The sequence below is a fragment of the Antrostomus carolinensis genome, unplaced genomic scaffold (assembly GCF_000700745.2).
Source record: "Antrostomus carolinensis isolate BGI_N321 unplaced genomic scaffold, ASM70074v2 scaffold17314, whole genome shotgun sequence".
NCBI lineage: Eukaryota > Metazoa > Chordata > Aves > Caprimulgiformes > Caprimulgidae > Antrostomus > Antrostomus carolinensis.
In genome coordinates, this window is record NW_010308860.1 from 1 (window position 1) to 18358 (window position 18358).

The 18358-nt window shown below is 38.7% G+C and overlaps 1 protein-coding gene across 1 annotated transcript in view; it reads right to left on the reverse strand.

The window, feature by feature from the left end:
• Positions 1-5037: 5037 nt before the first annotated feature.
• Positions 5038-18358, reverse strand: part of LOC104523373 (utrophin-like) — a gene marked incomplete at its 3' end in the record, with an annotated part of 16336 nt that continues 3015 nt past the window's right edge. Inside the window, exons 3-4 of the mRNA XM_010165924.2 lie at positions 14901-15102; positions 5038-5123 (exon numbers count right to left, since the gene is read on the reverse strand). Of these exons, the coding sequence (XP_010164226.2) occupies positions 5038-5123; positions 14901-15102 (288 nt within the window). The remainder of the gene's footprint in view (positions 5124-14900; positions 15103-18358) is intronic.

Here is an 18358-nt window from a genome sequence, read left to right on the forward strand (position 1 = left end):
TAATAAAAAAAATATATATATATATAAATATTGCTTGTTTTATTCTTTCTGTTTGCATCAGTCTACAGTGGAAACAGGCACTGAAAGAAGAAAAACTCATTAACTGCTGTAGCTGGGAGGAAGTAATTCCCCAAGCCCTAAACCTTCTCTTGATGGGGGAGCTGGTAAATAGAGGAAAACTGATGTGGCAGGGGGGGGAATAGGGAGAGGGATCCGATAGAGTTGATCCAAGTAGGAAATAAGCAAATGCTTTTAAAGAGCTCAAACTCCTTCAAAACACTCCACTTAAAAAACTTAACATTAGTAGCTGTGCCATAAACGAGGAGTGTCTAAGTGCAAGAGAGTTTATGGGTGATATCCTCTCTCCCTAAAACCCTCAATGCCTTCAGTGTGGCACACAGAGGAAGTAGTTCCTCAACTAAAGGCATGGAAAGCTAAAATGTTGCTATCCAGTCAACCTCTTTAAAGTAACTCAGGAGCTATTCCTTGGCAAAGGGAGCATGGCAAGAGCAGCTCCCAAGAAGCAAACATATGGGAGGAAGGCTTGTTTTAGGTCTGACAGGGTGCAGCTAGTCACCAAACTCACCAGTAAGAAAAGGGACCATGTACGTCACCCACCCATGTCAGAAACCACAAACTCTTGTAAATGGAGTTCATTAATATGTACATACATATCAGGAGATTATATATAAAATGCATTAATATAAAGGCCAAAGTGTATAAGTTTCTCTACCAAAAGGATAAGAATGACTGGGGAAGGAAAGAAAAGATTAGTCAGAGCTGAGCCATGGGAAAAAAATAAAAAACCAAACAACCAAACCAACAGGAAAAGAAATCCCAAACCCAACAGTTAATCTTAAATTCAATTCAGCCTCACACTCGTATTTCAAGGATGACAGCCAGTGGGACTAAAACTGCAACTTAGCTGGACAACCTGAAAAAATGTACTTACAGGCTGGTATAGAAGAGGATACTTGAAAACATTGAAAAGTTTATTCAATTCCTACCAAAAAGGTAGTATATAGTTAGTAGCAAGATGTCCAAAACACACGTTTTATGTCTTTTGCTGAAGTTCCCAAGACATCAAATCACAAATCCAGCACTGTCAAACCTGAACCATTCAAGCAGCTCCAAGGAACATAGTGATAAAGACTCCATTCCTTTTTTTTTTCTTTTCCCCCTGAAGTATCACAGTGTTAGTTTCAAATGCTTTGAAATTTAACAACATAAACATAACACTAAAAAAAAAAAAAAATAAATCACACTCCAAGGATGTTTTACTTCACTTGAAAATTGAGCTGCTTCATAGTTAAGATTTTTCAAGTAGCCCTTCTTTTTCACCTCAAATTCTACAGGCTTTATGCATTAAATTATATGACCCAAAATCTACAAATCCACACACTAAATAAAACTCCATGTGTGCTTTCTGTTTCTGCTGCCATTCTGGGCCTTCTGCATTAAAAGCAAGTCCAGGCAAGAGTGAAATGCACACAAATGTACTCCCAGTTATTACACATGACTCTTCTCCACCTCTAAAACTGAAAAAAAGAGAGGGAAGATAAAATTCCTGCTATCCCTCAGGAAATCCATACTCTGAGACATCATTTGTCTCCTGATTGCATTACCAGGCATAAAACCTGCTAGGAATAATCACATATACAAATTACATTTTTTACTGTTACAAATACTTACTCATATGATTGAAATTTACCTTCCAAGAACATTTTTCCACAGTATTCAGAAGTCCTGTAATAACGTATGAATAACTAGTGGTAAAAAGGAGTAGTGTTCTGTTTATTGTATTCTGAGTATTTTGGAACTAAGCTACTATTATCTTTTATCATGAGCAGCCTTTTTTTGTTTATTTTTCTTTTCCATTCTTTAAGGCTACTTCTATACCCATGAACTGAGCAGCACACCAGGGTGCAGGCCCAGGCACTGGAATGCTGCTAAAAGTGTATCTGTCTTGCTTTTGGATCAAGGTTGACTAAGAGATTCTCAATCCGAGGACAGACAGGAACAATGTGACAGTAAGGAAGGGTCTGGGATAATTTCCCAGGTATGAGATAGCTCATATGTGCTCCCCCTGCCGCCTGTTTTGGGGAGTAAGGAAACCATAACATGGATACAGCCAGACCAGGTCATTGGCCTCACCAACAAAAAGAGACTGGTGTATTTGCTCTACAACCACAGATGTAACCAGCTCACGGCAACAAAATTACATTTGCAAGTCCATTTTTATTCACAGGAGCATCCAAGTGTGTGCTTGAAGTTAAGCATGTCTTTAAGCATTTCCAAGAATAGGTTTAATTGAGGCTTCAATGTTTCTTCCAAAGTAATTGGGACTTTTGCTTAAAGATTCATTCTCATGTCAACCCTTAAGTCTAGCATCTTAAAAAGAAAGTTAATTAAATTAAAAAAAAAAAAAAATCACAGAAATTTCTCTGGGAAAACACATTTTTAAAAGGTGTCAAGTGAAAAGATCCTACCTATACTGGAAATGAACGCACAGTTAAGAAAAGTCCTATTTTTACTGGAAATTAATGTGACTAAAGGTGTTTGTTAAAACAAAATTAAAAAAAAAAAAAAGCTTCACATTAAAGAAAGAAAAAAAACCCAAAAGTTTGATTTCCCCAAAAAGGTAAGAGAGAAAGATGAAGGTCAATTGTACAGGTAAACTGTCAGTTTTCCCCATTATTTCATAAACCCAATGTCTCAGCAACTCAGAAATTATTTTTCTTTAAGTTGATCCCCAAAGGGCTGGTCTCTGGGAAGGCTGAGGTAAAAAACACTTGAGTAGGCAGTGTGGTTAAGCATTTTACAAAAGATTGAAGAGTTCAAACAAAAGTTTTTAAAACAAGAAACTTGCCTATTTTACAACCAACTACTCTGAGAAGAGTATGCCTTCACCTTTCTAAGACTACCACATCTAAGGCATGGTCTCTCCAACTGCAACCATAGGACAACTGCCATGCTCAGAGGAGCCTGGGATTGACAACACCTCAGAAATGCTTAGAAGAAATATAACCAAAAGGAGAAGCAAATGTCAGGAGCTGGCCTGAGAAAGGGAAAACTCAGAAGTCAAATAATTCATATTGAGCACCCATGTTTGGGGGTACTGCTCTTCCTTCCAAGTGACTTACTGAAATTACTTAGCATTTCCATTATGGTTTTCACCTGAGGACCTGAAAGCTCAATAGATATGACAAAATTTCTCTCAACTGTAGGGGGGGGGTGATAAAATCAAAACAAGCAAGAAAGTTCGCACCAAAGATCAGTCTGTGACACAGCTGGTGCCAGAGGACCACAAAATGCCGATTGCCTAACCACTGCAGGCCAACAACCAGTACCTGACACACTTATTTACTTCCTTCTTCTGAAAAAAATCTCTTTCAGACTGAAAAGGTTTGTTTTGTGATAACTTTATGGTTCATAAGGACAATACAGCTGCCAAGAAACATAACAAAGCCTGGTCCACTGATCAGAACAGGAGTAACAACAACAAAAAAAGGTTGTGTTATCTGACTATTAATTCTCTGCTTTGAGAAGCCAAGCAACTATTTCCATTTGAGGTGTATTTCAGATTGAAGTTATGATCACTTGGTACAGAAATCTCCTGACACTTCTTCTGCTCTGTTTTAGGACTTTTCACAGCAATCTTCAGGAAAAAGCCCACCCTGTTAACTTGGGTTATGCAAATCTGCTGCCATTTTTATTTTACTACTAGACACAAAGCAACAACGTAAAAATTAATCTGGCCTAGTCATTTTCCCATTCTACTTCAGTGTCTGTATCCAGTAACTTTAAGTATACTAATTAATTACTGATAGTAATTTAATGTGAGTTTATTCCTAGGTTTTGGGTTTTTTTTTAAACCATCTTTTGGTAGGGTTATCATTCTGCTACCCATAGCCTAACTCACTCCTATATTTCACAAGAGCTTTTTATTTCACATCAAATGGCAGATTACCTCCTGAATTGTCATTACTGAACAAGGTATGTCCGCCAAGCTCTTTTAGTTATGGACTAATTCACAGATATGTCAAATGACATAAGGAAACTAAAAAAAAAAAACAAAAACCCAAAGTCTTAGTACGGGCTCAAGTTCGGATGCCAAAATATGCCCCAATGCATAAGATACATGTACTTTTGCTCAATGTTAATAACCAAGATTACCAACAAATACTTCTAAGGAAAGCAGAAATCGTTGCAGAACTCCAATGATACATGGCAAATACAGTCTCTACACATTTTACATGTGTTTCTGAAATGTGTCAAGGAACTACTGAGAAAACCAGGAATTTTAAGATGATATTCATAATATATAATCATCCATCACCTAGGATGCTCTTATATAGTGCTTAATCTCTTGTTCTGAATTTGCCAGGGGGTTTTGCCAGTAAGTTACTCAATTCTCTTCTGCTCCTGCAATTATTTTTGTTAAATACTTTTATACCACTTAGTATTTCTCCAGCTTGTGAGTTTACTTAAATCAAGATATTTTAAACTTTCATTGCACAATTCTATCAGGAAGTACAGATACTGGAAAACTATTTTCAGAGTTCAGATGAACTTTCTCATAGACCACAAAATACAATTGCTGAATTTTGATGTATTTCCTTGCTTTATCAGACATATCAGTCTGAGTCAATCAACACCAACTTGCTTGATTTTTCCCTAAACAAACCCTACACACACACACAAAAAAAAAAAAAAAAAAAAAAGAGAACAGAATCAGTCAAACAGAATACTTTTCTAGCTTCCACATGGCTACATTCTCCTTTGTTTTTGGGGAGCACAATGCTGCACATTATGATGATGCATAGTTGACATCAATACTTTCCATTCAGGATATAAATCCTACTTTCTCCATTGTTATTGATGATAATGAAAACAATTCTATTTTACTTGCAAGAAAACTGTCTTGCTACAGGCATGAGAAATGTTTTACTACAGATTTTGCTACAATGTGTGTTGTTATTGTACATGACTTAAATTACATGACATAAGCATTTTATAGAATAAATTCTTCCTTACATCTGTACTTCTCTTCCAGGAGGCCCTTAGAAAGAGACATCAAGCCAATTTTCAGGGACTGCACTCGAATTTTTCCAGTTCGGCCACTGAAATTATAAAGGTAAGACAAATTAATACAGTTTAATTTCATTTCATTCCAAATCAAGTCTATTCAAAATGTCATTGGTGAGTCCTACTTCAAATATACTTAAAATCTCAAAACAAATTAACACCACAAATCATATTAAAAATGCTTCCCTTACAAAAGCTCATCTCATCTTCTAAGTGGTTACATGTCAAAACACTTCGTATTGCTCTAAAGGGCAGATATTTAGCATTGTGAAGCTCTCAACATGATTTAATAATGTGATATACGCAGAAAAAACTACATGAACATGCACTAGGAAATCCTGTTACCCAGTGTAAAATCCAAGGACTGCAAAATAAAACCAAGTTTTCATATCACATTAATGAATTCATTTTTTTTTCACTTCACAGAATCACAGAATCACAGAATATTAGGGATTGGAAGGGACCTCAAAAGATCATCTAGTCCAATCCCCCTGCCGGAGCAGGAACCTAAATGAAATTACACAGGAAGGCGTCCAGGCGGGTCTTGAATGTCTCCAGAGAAGGAGACTCCACAACCTCTCTGGGCAGCCTGTTCCAGTGTCTGTCACCCTCACTGTAAAGAAGTTTTTTCTCAAGTTTAAGCGGAACCTCCTGTGTTCCAGCTCACACCCATTGCTCCTTGTCCTACCATTGGGCATCACTGAGAAGAGCCTGGCTCCATCCTCCTGACATTCGCCCTTAACATATTTGTAAACATTAATTAGGTCTCCTTTTATGTTTAAAATGCTCTGATATACATGTGTACCAGGACATAAACAGTCAACATGCAGTAATTAAATGCTGTAGAGCTGTTGTTCTTTTTAAGCAATGTGACTTCAGACTCATCTTGTCCAACCTGGAAAAAAACAAAACAAAACAAAAAACCACCAAAAAAAACATCCAAATCCAAAAAACCTCACATATCAAACCTTAAGCAACTTGAGAACAGATGAGTGGGTACCAAAGGAAGTGATTTTAAACTTGCAAGACAAGCACTGTTCAAAACCATAAAACCAAAAGCAATAAAACCAGGGAACATAAAAAAGGAAAATTTTAAAGTTCAAAAGATAAGTGCAGAAACATATTCTTAAAAGATTTTATGATACCTTCTTTCAAACACTAAAAAACACCATGCACTTTGTCTTTAGATGAGACATGGCAAACAAATCCTAATAACAGTAGTTAAATTGTATATATTATACATAAATCCCTGCATTTAAGGTTAGCTGGGTCCTTTACCAGCAAGTAAGACAATGCCAAAATTAATATAACTCCAAAAATTACTGTGGTTCATTCTGTCATGCAGAAGTAATATATCCTTTAATTACTTCTCGAGTGGTTATTAGATATCTCTTTCTGTCCTATCCATTCAACATATGGTCTGCTGTCTGATTTACTTCACAGATGTTGTGCTGAATACAAAATTATTAATTTACTTCTGGGCTCTCAGTAAATTAGCTAAGTGCCTTACAAATATTAATGCAACCATCACCTAATCTAGTGAGACTAGATAGTATTATCTTCTCTATTCCACAAGCTGCAACAGAGGTACAGAGAAATTATTGCCAAATTAATAAAAAATGTCCATTATTTTTACTGCCTACTTTGAAAATCAGGACCCAATTTTCCAGAATGTTATAAAAGTGCCACCTATTTTATACATTCAAGCTTAGCTTCAAATTACCTCTTTCAATTACAGACACTACATCATTCTGGCATACCTTAACGTGTAAATGGCTCATTTTGCAACCTTGATAAAGTTCTTTTGTCATTCTTTCCTGTGTAGGTTTGTCTATGTTTTAACTTTGTATTCAATGGAAGTACAAAGCAGCAAATTTATTTGGGTTTAATTTCACTCAGGATTGACTACAGCATTTGTTTATTCAAGGCATAAATTCAGAAAAACTTTCATGGTCATGGCATAAATGTGGAGACTTCAAACTTCTCCAGATTTCAGCAGATTGTTACAGGGAGTGTGCAAAAAGCTTCCTCTACACAAAAAGCATTTCCTCAATAAATTATAAAAAATAATGTCAAAACCTGCAATGTTACACTTTTCTGAAGAGCAACATATTTCCCCCCTAGCTTTTTTCTTGGAAATAGCTAAATACTAGCACTGAAATTATATATACAAGTAAAAAAAACCCCTCCAAATCTATAGTCTTTGTATCATTGACACTTCCAGTTCAATGGTTTAAGTTTTCCCAGCTTAGAGAGTCACAAAACCACTGAAGTTGGAAGGGACCTCTGGAGATCATCTAAACCAATGCCTCTGCTCAGTCAGGTAGAACATGTTGCTCTGGATTGTATCCAGTCAGGTTTTGAATGTCTTCAAGGATGGAGGCAGCACAGCTTCTCTGGGCAACCTGTGCCACTGTTGATCACCCTCACATTAAAAGAATCTTTTTCATATATGCTTAAATAGAATTTCCTGTGTTTCAGTTTGTGCCCACTGCCTCTTGTCCTGTCACTGGGCACTACTAAGAAGACCCTAGCTCCATCTTCTCTGCTGCTCCCTTAAGGTATTTATGCACATTGATAAGATCCTCCCTGAGACTTCTCCAGGTTGAAAAGACCCAGCTCTCTCAGCCTCTCCTGATACATCAGATACTCCTTAATCATCTTCGTGGTACGCTTCACTGGACTTGCTCTAATTTGTCCATGGGGAGCCCAGAACTGGACCCAGCACTCCAGATGTGCCTCACTGGTGCCGAGTAGAGGGGAAGGATCACCTCCCTACACCTACTGGGAAATCTTTTCATAATGCAGCCTGGGAAACTGTTGGCATGCTTTGCCATAAGCGCACGTTGCTGGCTCACGTTCAGCTTGGTGTTCACCAGGACCTTCAGGGCCTTTCCTGCAAAGCTGATTCCAGCCAGTCATCCCGCAGCCTGTACTGGTGTATGAGATTATTCCTCCTCGGGGTGGGGGTGGGGAAATGGCATTTCCCTTCACTGAACTTCATGAGGTTCCTGTTGTCCCCTTCCTCCAGCCTGTCAAGGTCCCTCTGAATGGCAGCACAACCATCTAATTGTGATGTATGTACAAACATCTGAAAATCAAAGTCTTACAATAGAAATGTTCAAGAACCTTTTTAATGCTTCAATTCATACAGAATTTATGGGTCAAGTATTTAGAATTAAGTGCCAGCACACTATTCAGATGCATTTTATAGCAATACAAGTATGCTTGTCATTAAAAAATCAATTGATAAGACTACTTCAAGCAGCTCAGATATTTTTCACTCTGATCTTGATGAAGGGAACTCTGAACGATTATACCTCTATTAACCTGTTTTAGAGCAAACTCATCCATTCTCGGTCAATACAACAGTGAAAGGCAGTATAAAAATGGCACATTATTGACCTCTGACCTATCTGCAAGTAAAAAATTGCAAAACCATTACAGCTGCTTCTCAGAAGCACTGTTCTTGTTTACTAAAACCCATTTGTCCCTCTGGATATATCTGAGCCCTCTTACCCCAAGCAATACAAAGTTTAAGGATTCATTGCCCTTATAGTGTGATGCTGACATTCTTCTCCTTCCCCAGGCGAGTGGGAATTTTATTGCTTTAGTGCAGAAGGGGAGAGGAAAGAGACATGAGGGGAAGGAGGAAAGAAAGAAATCCTTGGGTTTGTAGCTGATTCTGTTGTCTGTACATATGCACCAGGCAAGCTCTGGCCAATATGTCTCAGATATGATCCCCCTCTTGCACCTTCATCCACTGTCAGTCAGGAAGTGGCACAGAACCTAGAAGTAATGCAACTTTAAAACCTGCCAAAGTAAGTGTCAAAAAGAAAAGGTACACATTATTTCCAGGCATGGTAAGAGAGTGTGCTGAAAGCACATACTACAGGAGAGGACTAGCTTAGTGGGGAATCAGCCAACTAGATCATTTGGTCAAGGGAGGGTACCATGTTGCACAGGTAGAGAGGATGGAGCACATGCAACTTTGTTGCAAAGTTTGGACTCTCCATCCAAGCAAAGAGCAACCATTCAGGTCTTTCAGAGAAATAACACAGCTGCAGAGATTTATATATAAAAACTAATGACTGGCACTACTGTCCAATAACATAAGCAAATGAAGGAAAAAAGGGTGAGATAGAATGGCTGTAGTATCAGAAGAGAAAGGGAGAATACTTTTATCCCTTATCTCACTACAGGAGATACAGGAATTAAAGGACGCAGGAGAGGGAGGGAAGAACAGATAACGCACAGATAACATGGGCAACAGACGTGAGTCACGCCTTGTGAGTTCCCTTGCAAATCCCGTAACAACTGAACTCCAAACAAACAAAACAGCTATGATTCCAGAAGGCTGTGCTGCCATTCAATGAGACCTGGACAGGCTGGAGAGTTGGGTAGAGAGGAACCTGTTGAGGTTCAACAAGAGCAAGTGCAGAGTCCTTCACCTGGGGAGGAATAACCGCATGCACCAGTACAGGTTGGGGGTTGACCTGCTGGAAAGGAGCTCTGTGGAAAAGGACCTGGATGTGCTGGTGGACAGCAGGTTGGTCATGAGCCAGCAGTGTGCCCTTGTGGCCAAGGAGGCCAACAGTATCCTGGGGTGCATTAAAAAGAGTGTGGCCAGCAGGTCAAGGAAGGTTCTCCTCCCCCTCTACTCTGCCCTGGTGAGGCCACATCTGGAGTACTGTGTCCAGTTCTGGGCTCCTCAGTTCAAGAGGGACAGGGATCTTCTAGAGAGAGTCCAGTGGAGGCCACAAAGATGATGAGGGGCCTGGAGCATCTGCCATACAAGGAGAGCTGAGAGAGCTGGGACTCCTCAGCCTTGAGAAGAGAAGACTGAGAGGGGATCTTATCAATGTCTAGAAATATCTGAAATGTGGGGGCCAAATGGATGGGGCCGGGCTCTTTTTGTTGGTGGCTGGTGACAGGACAAGGGGCAATGGGCAAAAACTGGAACACCAGAAGTTCCAGACAAATTCAAGGAAAAATTCCTTTACTGTGAGGGTGACGGAGCACTGGAACAGGCTGCCCAGAGAGGTTGTGGAGTCTCAATCTCTGGAGATGTTCAAAACTCAACTGAACACTTTCCTGTGCAACCTGGTGTAGGTGAACCAACTTGCTTTGGCAGGGGGGTTGGACTAGATGATCTTCTGAGGTCCCTTTCAACCCCTGCTATTCTGTGATTCTGACCTCACTACATCAGGCACAAGCTGTGTGGAGCACTTGGGAATCACATAATATAGTTAAACACTACTCAGCCACAGGAACATCTCAGCTGCAAAACAGCATGCTCAATCCTAAAAATAACACTTCTCTTTCTGCTCAAACACCTAGGAAATTTAGTGACAGATATTAAAGCAGGGATAAAGTTATCTCAAGGTATGTTTTTCCAGGAAAACAAATTTAGCAAACTTTCAAACAATGTTCCATAATCATGCAATTGTCATATGCAAACTTTACTCCTTTCTCTAAGTAACATCTTCATACAGAGTTAGGACTCAAAACTCTTTTGACAGGCACACACAGTCTACACCATAGTCAAAAAAGAAGCCTGTGACACCTGTAAATTATAAATGTACTAATCAGGATATAATTAATATTAGATTGTTGAATATAAGCATACAAAACTATTGTTTCTAACAATGGTATGCAAGTATTCAGTAGCATCGCAATGGCATAGCCAGACACAATGTATAGCATTTTACCTAAGGATGTGAACAACATGAATGCCAAAGGGGCAAACAGTGGTGAGCACAGCTGCGCACAGGAGTTAGCCAGATAACAAAATTTGCCAGGCATTGGACAAGATTAAGTACAAGAGATTGCAAACAGACATACACAATAAGGATGACTGGCAAATCTACAGAAAACAAGATAAGCAGTATCAAGTCCAGAGTAAACCTTTGCCCCCCAGGGGTCGGGGACAACAGCATGAAAACCTCAGGCACTAGCAAGGAAAACCAGAGCAGTTAGAAGATGATCCCATTTCAGTTCTGACTTTTGTCAGAGAGCTCTCAAGCCTGGTCAATGTTGACACTACAGTTAAGGACTACCAATGTCAATACCAATCGGTTACCTACATAACCCAGCAGCAGGAGGCAGCCTTGTAGGTCTCTGAAGGTCTCCACAGATGCCTCCCCTTGATCAACCACAGAGGAGTCAAAGGAGATCATTTTGCTGCCCTACAGAGGAGAATATCCTTCCTAGAGGGCTTCTTAGTACCGTCACAGCCTGCAAAGCTGCTCCCACTGAGTCCTCTACTAATCAAGACAGCTATCATCAACACAGGGAACGCAACTGGAGTGCAAGCAGAAAATTTCTGTCAAAGCCAGAGCATAATGTTAAGGCTGACTGAATGGGTCTCTCATCCTTCCCAAAACTTCAGATTTTGCTGAACTTAACATGCTGGTAAGGCCTAGGATATTAACCCAACCTGGTGTTAGAATTTGCCAGCTGTATAGTGCAACAATAAATAACAAAGCTGTAATTCTTCAAGGGAAGCCTGGGCCATAGAGAATGATCATGAATGACAGCTTTGATCATATGGAAAAGGTTAGCATATGTGCAATACTATAGATACCCTTCTTAGACTAAGGCACCAAAGAAATTGAATTTAAGAGAACAGATTATTAAAAGTATCCTATTGCCACAAAAATCAAGAAAACTTAAAAGTTTCAATACAAGAAGTCAGATTAACGTTGCAAGACTTTAAAAACAATGGATGTAAAAGTTTCTTTATGGACACTGGGTAATTTTGATTGAAATTATGAGTCATCACCCACAATTAGTACATGTATTCTATATTATGTATAGCAGGCTTTAAAATATCTAGACCAACTCATTTCAAGGAAGTTGAGTTATTCCATTAGTACTGAAAGCTATCAGTCCATTTCATATAAACCACTTCTGGATAATTTAGCAAATTTGACAGAAAAATAACCACCAGCTATTGCTTTTGGATTATTTAAACACAGGCCTGGAAAAATGATTTTATAGCACAATTTCCTTCACAACTCTCATTGTAAAATCCAAACATTTATTTATAATTTCATTTTTAAAAAAATCTCTGGAGTAAGCAAAACAAGGAACTTTAACTTTGGAAAATGTTTACAGGGCAGATGTTGCTGCCTGGAACAACCTTTGAGTCCTTGAAGAAGTAAAAGCCATTGAGTAAATTTAATGTTTCTCTCCACTACTCAGCTTGAAGAATGAATCATTCCTGATGTGTCAGAAAATAGAACACAAGAGACTTGCCTACTATTTCTAAAAATAAATTGGTTCTTTTTAAGGGCCAAAGACATCTGTAGGCAAGTCTGAAGAACTACCCAGTTTGCCATCAATCTGTGAATCAGTAATTAAATCTCAGGTTAATAGTATGCAACTAACAGATGCTTTTTGTAGGCAGTTTAAGATTTGAAACATTCTGTATGTATAAAATCAGTGCAATAAACAGTGGAAATGCCAAGACATAAATTATCTCTTTCCTGAAGGCCAATTTAAAAAAAAAAAAAAAAAAAAAGGAAGCTCAAAATTGGGGCCTGTTCTTTCAGCTTTTTTTTTTTTCTAGAGTGGATTTGAAAAAGGAACAAGGAAACTAACTGTAAAAGGTAATTTTATTGCACAAAACCTTCATCCTCCATTTTTCAAAGTTTGAATAAAGATTAAAGTCTTTCATCAGCTTGAAGAATTATCTACATTAAAGCTTTCAACATAATAATCAAGGAGAAATGGGAGCAAGAGGAAACGTTATTGAAAGAAAGGTTTGTTGCTTACTACATGCATTTGAAATATGAACAGATTAAACAACTGACTTCTATCTGAAGTTAGGAAGCAAAGGAAAGCTGAAGAAAATGTAATGGATTTGTGGTCAATCTGAAAAAAAACCCAACCAGTAACTATAAAAAAATTCTCTGACATTATTAAGTCTCTTATTCTAAATAGTCAATAACATTTAAGTCAAGCAAACCACTTGATCTACTGTTCTATTTGCAAGTGGTATGTTTATTCATCTGCAATACAGAGCTCTGCAAAATAAAAATAATTGCAGGAAGAAGTCCCAGTCATTATTTGACGGGCTCTCCAATTTTCCAGCAGTAATGATGAGGAGCACAACTAACAGAAATGTCACAATATTAAATAGTAATATTCAAATGCCAAAGCATAATAGGTAGTCAGCACATAAACGATAAATGGTCATATGTACTCTGTTCCCTCCTTCCCTCTCCCCTACCACAATATTTAAAAGCAAAATAAAATAAAATAAATTATCCACAAAGTATAGGACTACTGGCATGCAATCCTCTGGGGGGTGGGAGAGCAAAAAGCTATGAACTATTAAAATTTGGCACTGATAAAGTGAGTGCATATAGTGAAGATAACACCTATATCAAGAAGTAACAGCTCTCTTTTGTAAAGCCAGGTATAAGAATTCCTATCATTACTCAAGAAATACTTTTGCTATTTCCATCTTCTAATGGGGAGAAAGGAAAGAAATTTGCTAACCAGCCTCATGTAGCTTAGGAATTCTGAGTCATAATTCTCTGTAGAGCTCTGAACTAAAACACATATTCAATTAGACACACTGAAGTGATCACCCCATGTATTGCACTACTATGTCTTTTGTCAGCCCCAGAAGGGCCCTGAAATGCCTTTGCTCAAGCAGTGTAAGGAGATACATTATAGGGAACAGAGAAGCTGATGGAGACCAAGTCTTTTCCCAGTTTTTACTACAGAAGGGAGATGAGAATAGTAAACACCACTAAGAAAAATAAGCAACAAACTCATGACTCAAAAGCACAACTAAATGAAAACATATTGATTGTAGGTCATGCAGGTTGATGTAATGTGGGGCAGGGCAGAGAGGTCAGAGTTCGACATTCAGCAGAAGAAATAAGTGTCTGGGGACTCAGAAAGGACTGGACAGAACCACAGGGGGCTGCTGGAGTGGACCTTTTCATGTCCTCCGAGACTCTGTGCTCTCTCTGGAAATAGCAGACGTGCATTTAAATAAACCCTCAAGTTCTTACTGTAAGCATCCCAAAACATTATTGAGACAAACTCGGAATCCACCAGGGAAATACAGCTTTGCAGTCAGGACGAGGGCAGGTGGATCACATAGCACCAGCACTCGGAAGTGATACAAGGCAGAAGCTGCACATGCTGGAATTGAGCCATGATCAGGACACCGCTGGGCCTCCAGAATCAGAGATGCTTTAGTGCTGAGACCAAAACAACCACCACTCGACAAAGGATTCAGGATAGGGAGCTCAGACAGGAATATGGCATGCAAGTAACTAAGTGTAAACTAGGTAACAAAACTGTCCCCACCTGTGGCAGAAATAGGATCCAGTATGAATAGCAAACAATCTGGGCAATTTGGAACACTTAAGAGTAAGAACACAGCTAATGCAGGGTATTCAGTTCTCTGCTCACATATACACTTCCTGAAACGTTCCCTTTCAATGTTTCTTTGGTAAGCAGTGTAATGTTAATTCGGTGTATCTAAGCAGGACAGCTTAAGAAACATGTAATTTCAAGCAACTGCTCTTTCATTACTGAGTCAAAATTATCAAAAGATGTGACTTTTTATTAAAGAACTTCTTAAGGCTTTATCATTTTTCTATTATCATGAACATTTCCTCAAGAAAGTAACTCAGAAAAAATATACAACAGTCATTTAAGTCCAGCATTTTTGATAAGTGACATGCAAATCTCACCAAGTCTGTCTCCACGGTTTATACTTTGCTACATTAAATTCCTAGAGTACACACTGTGAATAATTTATTTATTTATTTATTTTTACTTACCTATCATATACATTGAGTAGCCAGTTAAGACACATGTCTACACAGAGAGGAACATTCACCATATCTTTATGTTTCTCTTCAAGTCCACTGTAGATGGTAGTGAGACAGCTGATCACATCCTGTACACCAATCAGATGGTCATTTTGACTCAACTTGTGCTGTTTGAAAACTTCACTTGTTGTGTTCAGGTCCAACAGGTCCACTAAAAACAGGCAATTAAAAAAAAAAAAAAGGCATGAATATAGATGCTCAAGTACAGCATTCACAATACTTGTTCACGTGGCTAAGACACTTCAGACAATTAACCAAGTAGCAGCTTTGATTTAGTAACGTTATAGTGAAAAACTGTTCCGTTAGAAGTCAATGGCATTTTGGTACTATGTATTTAAAAAATAAATCAACAAGAACACCATAACAGCACTTCACCGCTCAGAAGAATATTAAAAAGGCTGATGAAGTAGTTTGTGTAATTAGAGGATCCTAACTTCAGATGTACGCACACTGGGAGTCCACTACCCTTAGAGCGTTCTCTGCATTTACCATAATGCACTATCCCATTAAATGAGTGGAACTTTTGATTAAATGTTAGGCAAAGCAAATTCTTAGGTAACAATGTTCTCTTAAATGCAGTAGGAATGTACTGAGCCCTTATTAACTCAACAGCAGTTGCTAAATTAAGGCTTAAAAGACAGGAGGGAGGGACACAGGGAAATTATTTATTGTCATTTTTCAGAACACAAAATGCTACGCTTTCATGAAAAATATTTTGATCTCCTTTATTACAGCATGCTTTCTATAAGCACCTAGTGATGCCATGGACATCCTCGAGGTGACAAAGATTTTGCCTCCAAAACCACACAAATGTGATTGGGATTGGAAAAAATGGCTTTTGCATGGTGAAAGTAAAAAGCTGTCAATGAGCTCTTCTAATTCCTTTTGCAAAACAAAGTGGGAAAGAGGAAACTTATTTTGGTGTAAAAAAAGGGAAAAAAATGTAAGTCAAGGGGTGGTATAATCCTCAGTGAAATTTTTTGTCAGAAGTAAGGACTTTAGCAAAAAAAATAGTTGCAATGTATCACTATGCTTGCTATAGGGTATACAACATGAAGCTGAAGTACATTCTGAGCTCCCACAGAGCTGTTTCTGGATAACCAGTAACACATTTACACTATAAATGTCATCTCTCAAACGAAATGAAACATGATAGTCTGAGATGTGTTGTAAATTGCTCCACACCGATAATATTAAGTAAGGACCCCAGAAGGGCAGCCTCTGCAAATCAGGTAAGTCTAGCTTGGGCTGGAAAGTAAGTACAGCAGAAAAAAGTAGGTGCAAGACAACACTAACCACTAGGAGCAATTCCATCAAGAACTCAATGAGCATCCACCAAAAGATAATGTTATAGGCCAAAAGATGGTTACATTCCAATCCCATTTCTTCAATCTACCTTTCCTAACATCACTGTAACATGAGAAACGGTACCTCACACCCCTTGCTTTTTCTCTACCTCACTGACACCTGTATATTCTGTTCTAACTTTACAGCATCAGACTTTATAGGATCAGGTTTTATGTGTGTTTGGTTTTTATTTTCTTTTTCTTTTTTTCTAAAAGCCCATCACTTGGGTTTGCAACCAAATGCCAGCCACATATTTACCAAACAGGCAGACTGCTAATTGCAGCAAAACACCTTGCCACTAGTTTGACCTGAGGTAGCCAAAGCATTTGGCAGTACACTGCAGCATAATCTTCTACAGTGGCTGGAAAACACATAATACACTGGAAAAGGCTTACAGGCATATTTAAAAACAAAACAAAACAAACCCACACCACAATGCAACACAGACTATTTTTTGAGGGGTGAATGGAGGGTGGTGAAGCCAGGTGCAAAACTATAACATGTCATCCAATCACAAACATTGCACTCAAGAGAGATGGCCACTTTTCATACTTTTCCTTCATTATCTACAGGGGGGGAAAAAACCCCCTCAAAATTAGTGCAACCAGTTTGGTGGAGGTATTTTTTTCAACTTGTTTTTGTAATGTACTTAATGGTTAGCTAAAAGCAGGTAAAGAGCTTCCTAAAACAGTCTGACAACACTGAAAACCTGTCCTTTTTAAAGACAGTGAAACTTGGAATGCTTTGGAATGCCAGAAATTTGTAGTCCACTTGGCTTGGCTTAGCATAACCGCCCTTGCACTGAAAACAGCAATTCACAGACACTGGAGTAAAGCCTGCTAACTTCACATCTTGATCTGCTAACTTCACATCACTCAGCACAGTTCAAGCAGATGTGACTGACTGACTCAGGAGCAAGTAAGGACATGCAGCTGCTAACAGCAAATCTGAGGCTGCTGTAACCCCCACAGCAAATCAGCAGGTATCACCAAGGAGCTTTTGTATTAGAAAGACCTTGTGAATGATAGCGTTTCCTGCAAAAAAATGGATGGCTGAGGGAAGCCTACATGGCTCTTGCTTTTAGTCCAGTGTGCCTTAATGTTAATTCCTTAGCCTTGTGCAGTTGATATTCCTATTAGCATTCTTGAATTTTAAATCACCTAGAGGAGCTCAGTGGCAGATACTCTGAAGTGATTGTTTTGTTGCCATTTTCCCTGCCAGTACTACCCTTCAGTATCCAGGGCAACATAATTTCTTGAAAATGAACGTGAGAATAAAATATTATAGTCCAGGCCTGGTGCTGCACAGCTGCCCAGTCCAACTGCAACACAGGATACTCTCCCTGGCCTCATTCTTCTTCTGCTACAGTGGAAGAGTGCTCTCAGTACATTCTCACATAATCTGAGAGAGAGAAGCTAATCAAGAATTTGTTTTTTCCAACCTGCAACCTTCCTCAGCTTCCTGCAAAATAAATACACATAGGTACATACACACATATATTGGTCTCTGCAGGAACCTACCTTCCAAAAAACAGAACAATTTGAAACATTACTCTACTTGCTTGCTTCTAAAGAGGGGTGGGGGGAAGTGGGAGGGAATAACTTCCCCAGAACCATCTTTTTTTGACACTTACTGAGTTAGAAGAGAGATTTGGCATCAGTAAGTTTTCCAAAGTATGGTTCTCAAATTACACACTCCTGAACCTGCTTGTATAGCACTAATACTGTGTTACCAGTCAAGTGCAAAGTCAAAATCTATCAGGTGCAAGTGGGACTGTGCATCCTGCTTCAGCTCTGCCCTTGGAGTTGTCACCAAAAAGGCCTTTGCAGTTATACACACAGAGTGGCTGTGACAGCAATTTGTCACATTTTACAGTTTACAATGATCTCATTTGCTAGTGATTTGTTTTGACATTTTCTTTGCTTTAGCACATAAGCCTTTCTGAAACATTCTGCATCCAAATACCTTTAAAAACCACCCACAATTAAAATTACAGGAAATGTGATGGAAGACTAAAGCAACTCAGACAAGAGAATGAATGGCTGGGCCACAGAAGATGA